The sequence below is a fragment of the Stegostoma tigrinum genome, unplaced genomic scaffold (assembly GCF_030684315.1).
Source record: "Stegostoma tigrinum isolate sSteTig4 unplaced genomic scaffold, sSteTig4.hap1 scaffold_750, whole genome shotgun sequence".
In the NCBI taxonomy this organism is placed as follows: Eukaryota; Metazoa; Chordata; class Chondrichthyes; order Orectolobiformes; family Stegostomatidae; genus Stegostoma; species Stegostoma tigrinum.
The window spans coordinates 1-5000 of record NW_026728695.1 but is presented as its reverse complement, the minus strand read 5'-3'; the positions used below and the strand labels follow the sequence as shown (position 1 = coordinate 5000).

General features: G+C 45.1%; 1 protein-coding gene across 4 annotated transcripts in view; it reads right to left on the bottom strand.

The window, feature by feature from the left end:
* The window catches only part of LOC132209247 (utrophin-like), a 16513-nt gene extending 14087 nt beyond the window's left edge, over positions 1-2426 (bottom strand). Inside the window, exon 1 of one of the 4 annotated variants that reach the window (XR_009445341.1) lies at positions 1711-2416. Coding sequence is in view for 3 of the 4 variants with exons in the window: in XM_059644357.1 (XP_059500340.1) it covers positions 1711-1783 (73 nt within the window). In the remaining variant the exon portion in view is untranslated. Of the gene's footprint in view, positions 1-1710 lie in introns of all 4 variants that reach the window. The other 3 variants (XM_059644357.1, XM_059644356.1, XM_059644355.1) reach the window with 3 other exon arrangements.
* Between the last annotated feature and the right edge of the window lie 2574 nt (positions 2427-5000).

Here is a 5000-nt window from a genome sequence, read left to right as displayed (position 1 = left end):
GGGACCATCCGTTCCTCAAAAGTCATAACCAAACTGAACATGGGCCTCCTGCAGTGCCACAAATGATGCCACCCCAAAGTTGCAGGAACAGCAACTCATATTCCGCTTGGGAACCCTGCAGCACAATGGACATGGCTGACAGCTCTGTCAACCACGAATGCAAGGAATGCTCAGTTGAGGAAGAATGCAGACATTTCGGAATCCCTCCAGCAGAAGATGATATCATTCGAACAAATGGATCTGTCTGGACAGTCCTGTTTGTAGATTTTGGGAAGTAAGACTCTATTCTTTGTCATCAAGGATATGGTTGAGTGATCATATTCAGACTGAAGAGACCAAGAATGTGAGGCTGGAGAACGGGTGCAGAACCATGCCTCTCGGAATTCCTGTGCGTGTCTATGCTTGGCTTGGGCGACTACGGTTACCTTGTCGCAGTGTCCTCTGAGAGGCGTGATTCTCCACCCATAATGCAACCAACCAACAGATACAATTGGACACCCACATACAAACCCATACAGATCAAAACCGGAAATGACAGTACTCATGGTAACAGACTGGACAGTGTCAATTCCAGACAGAGTAGAATAACATCGTTTCATTGGAGGCTGTACCGATGATGTCACCCATCATGGTGACGAAACATCTGAATGAGAAGAAGCCAGCTCGGCGAGCAAGTTCACAACCTCAATCAGAGGACTGGCTCTTTTGAACTACCTTGTTCAAGAGTTTCAGTTTTGATTTTGAATGTTAAATCTCGCTCCCACATAGGGATGGAGGATTACTGTTAACAGCTGCATTCTAACTAATTCATATCGAATCATTATTGTTTTGACCAGTCTTCGGGTCAGGCTCCCTCGGTGACTGAGTCTCCCAAATTGTTCAGTTCCCTCGTGAAAGACTCCCCTTCTTTACACACCCAACTAGATCCACCTCAGTTGGTATGAATTAAGCTGATTAAAAAGGATCTTTGTCTTGTGGATACCTTCCTATGTTTCAGAAGGAGTCAAGATAACTCAGGGTGACACGGTGACTCAGTACTTAGTACTGCTACCTCACAGCACCAGGGACCCGAGTTCCATTCCAGCCTCCGATGACTGTCTGTGTGGAGTTTGCACATTCTCCCCTTGTCTGTGTGGGTTTCTGCTGGGTGCTCTGGTTTCCTCCCACAGTCCAGAGATGTGCAGGTTAGGTGGATTGGCAATGCTGAATTACCCACAGTGCCCACGGATGTCTAGGTTAGGTACATTAGCCATGGGAAATGCAGGCTGACAGGGATAGAGTAGGGGAATGGGGATGGGTCTAGGTGGGATGCTCTTTGGAGGGTTGCTGTGGGCTTGTTGAACTGAGTGGCCTGTTTCCACACTGGGGATTCTGTAAAACTAGCTTCTCCTGAACTCGTGAGAGAGTGAGTTTTATCAATTGCTAAATGCAAGAAGTCATAAGGCACCACAAATATGCACAAGTTAGAAACAAGAAATTAGCTCAAAAACCATAAAAGTTAAGAGGGATACGGATACTTCAGCCTTTGGATTGTTTGTGAAGAATAGAAAGTGGGATGTTGTGGCCACTAAGTTAGGCGATGCCCGTCATGTTGATATGAATTCAGCAGTTAATTTTGAGATTCTTGTTGAAATTCTTTTGACCTTGTTTCCCTTTTGACATTGCCCAGGTTTGCAGAGCTCAGAGCAAGAGATTTTCTTTTCTTCTTACCTGCAGCATAGGGCGATGAAACGGCTGTCCCAGAGCCGTGACCTCCGCAACTCCTGAGACCACACGAGCACATTCGCCCAGGAATACACACGGACTGATACGAAAGAACTATCGGGATAACAATACTCAGCGTGGTACTGGAAAAGACAGCATGTACAAACAGAAAACAGCTGTAAATAGTGTCAAGAGGTGAAATCAAGTGATAAAGCGAAATTCATGGCTCTTTGCTTGCGTGCTCATTGTATTCAGAACAAAATCAACAAATTAAAGCACATTTCTAGGTTGACGGGCATGATTTTATAGCTATTACAAAGACATGGTGACAAGGAGATCAACACTGGAGCTAAGTGCGCAGGGCTATACGACATTCCAAAAAGACAGGCAGGAGGGAAAGTGACTGTAAGCGAAGAAATTAGTCTGAGAGCAAGAAACGATCTTGGATCGGAAGATGTAGAATCCAATTTTATTTATTTGTTAATGGGAGGAGGACATCACTAGCTACGCAGTGTTTATTGTCCATCCCTAATTGCCCAGGGGACAGTTCAAAGTCAAGCATGTTGCTATGGGTCTGCAGTCACATATAGACCAGATCATGTCAGGGTGGCAGTTTCCTTCCCTAAAGCACATCAGTGAACCAGGTGAGTTTTTCTGACATTTGGCAATGAATTCATGGTCATCATTATATTCTTAATTCATGATTTTCTTTTGTATTGAATTCAAATTCCACCATCTGCTGTGCTGGGATTTGAACACAGGTCCCCAGAATGTTATCTCAGTCTCTGAATTAACAGTCCAGCAATAATACCACTAGGCCATCTCCTCCCCCATCGTGGAACAAGAAAGCCTGTAGCTGATTCCCACTTGGGAAAAACAGTGAACCAGGAGCTTCTTAAATGGGCGATCGCATCTCCTTACATTTTAAGACAGCCATGGATAATCAGGACCTTGTGGGAAGGGACGAAATTGGGGGAGGGAAAATTACATCAGTGTTAGGTAGGAGCTGAGCAGTATTAATTGGGAGGAGCTTTTATTGAACAAGTCAACATTTGATACGTGGGAGTTATTTAAAGACCTACTCTTCAGTTCAGAACTGGCCTATTCCAGGGAAGGAGGAATGACAAAGATGGCAATCTAAGGACATACGGACATAAGAAATAAAACAGGAGTAGGCCATCTGTCTCTTCCAGCTCGTTCCGCTGATCTTTTTTGCGGACTCAGCTCCACTTACCCTCCCATTCACCAGAACCCTCTATTCCTTTCCTGTTCAAAGATCTATCTGTTTTGGCTTTCAAAACATTCAACAAGGGAACCTCAGCTGTTTCAGTGGGCAGAGAATTCCACAGATTCACAACCCTTTGGCTGAAGAAGCTCATCCTCAACTCAGTTTTAAATCTGTTCACACTTATTTTGAGGCTGTGCCCCCGAGTTGGAATTTCGCCCATCAGTGGAAACAATTTCCGATCCATTTGTTTCATAATTTTGAAAGTTTCTATTAGATCACCCCTCATTCTTCTAAATTCCAGTGACTGCAATCCTAGTCTACTCAATCTCTCCTCATACAGCAACATTTTTAATTCTGGAATCAACCTCGTGAACCTCCTTTGCACCCCCTCCAGTGCAAGTACATCCTTTCTCAAGTGAGGAGACTAAAACTGTACAAACTACTCCACACCAAGCCTCACCAGCACCCTATACAACTGTAGCATACCCTCCCGATTTTGAAACTGCATCACTCTCGCAATGAAGGACACTATTCCATTTGCTGTCTCAATTACCAGCCGCATCTGCAAACTACCTGATTCAGACACAAGGCTGCCCAGCTCACTCTGCGGAGCAGCATGCTACAATTTTTCACCATTTAAGCAAGACTCCATTTTTCCATAATTGCTGCCAAAATGGATACCCTCACATCTACCATCATTGGACTCCATCTGCTAGACCCTTGTCCATTCACTTTAACTTTCTTCATCCTTGCACAGATTTTCATTGTCCTCTTCAGACTTTATTCTCTCACTCATTTTAGTGTCATCTGTGAACATAGAAAAATACAGTGCAGAACAGGTCCTTCGGCCCTCCATGTTGCGCCAACCTGTGAACTAATCTAAGCCCATTCCCTCACACTATCCCATCATCATCTATATGCTTATCCAAGGACTGTTCAAATGCCCTGAATGTGGCTGAGTTAACTGCATTGGCAGGCAGGGCATTCCACGCCCTTACCACTCTCTGGGTAAAGAGCCTGCCTCTGACATCTGTCTTCAATCCATCACCCCTCAATTTGTAGCTGAGCCCCCTCGTACAAGCCAACATCATCATCCTAGGAAAAAGACTCTCACCGTCCACCCTGACTCATCTTTCTCTGATCGTCTTGTATGTTTCTATTAAAGGCCCTCTTAGCCTTCTTCTCTCCAATGAGGACAGACTCGAGTCTCTCAGCCTTCTCTCCAAAGACCTTCACTCCAGACCAGGCAACATCCTGGTAAATCTCCTCTGCTCCTTTTCCAATGCTTCCGAATTCGTCCCGCAATGGAGCGACCAGAACAGGTCGCACGAGCGTTTTGTGCAGTTGCAGCATGACATCACGGCTCTGGAACTCAATCCCTCTACCGATAAAGTCTAACATACCATATGCCTTCTTCACAGCACTATCAACATGGGTGGCAACTTTCAGAGATCTATGTACATGGACGCCAAGGTCCCTCTGCACATCCGCACTACCAAGAATCTTTCCATTGGCCCAGTATTGTACCTTCCTATTATTCCTCCCAAAGCGAATCACCTCACATTGAACTCCATTTGCCACCTTTCCGCCCAATTTTGCACTTTATCCAAGTCTCCCTGCAACATGCGACATTCTTCCACATTGTCCACCACTCCACCGACTTTAGTGTCATTTGCAAACTTACTAACCCATCCACCTGTGCCTGCGTCCAAGTCATTTATAAAAATGACAAACAGCAGTGGGCCGAAAACAGATCCTTGAGGCACACCACTAGTAACCGGACTCCAGGCTGAATATTTTCCATCAAACACCACTGGTTGCCTTTTTACCGAAAGCCAGTTTCTAATCCAAACTGCTAAATCTCCCTCAATCACATGGCTCCGTATTTTCTCCAATAGCCTACCATGTGGAACCTTATCAAAGGCTTTACTGAAGTCCACGTACACTACGTCAACTGGCCTTCTCTCATCCACATGCTTGGTCACCTCCTCAAAATCTCCATGAGGTTTGTGAGACACGACCTGCCCTTGACAAATCCATGTTGACTATCTCCAATCAAATTGTTGCT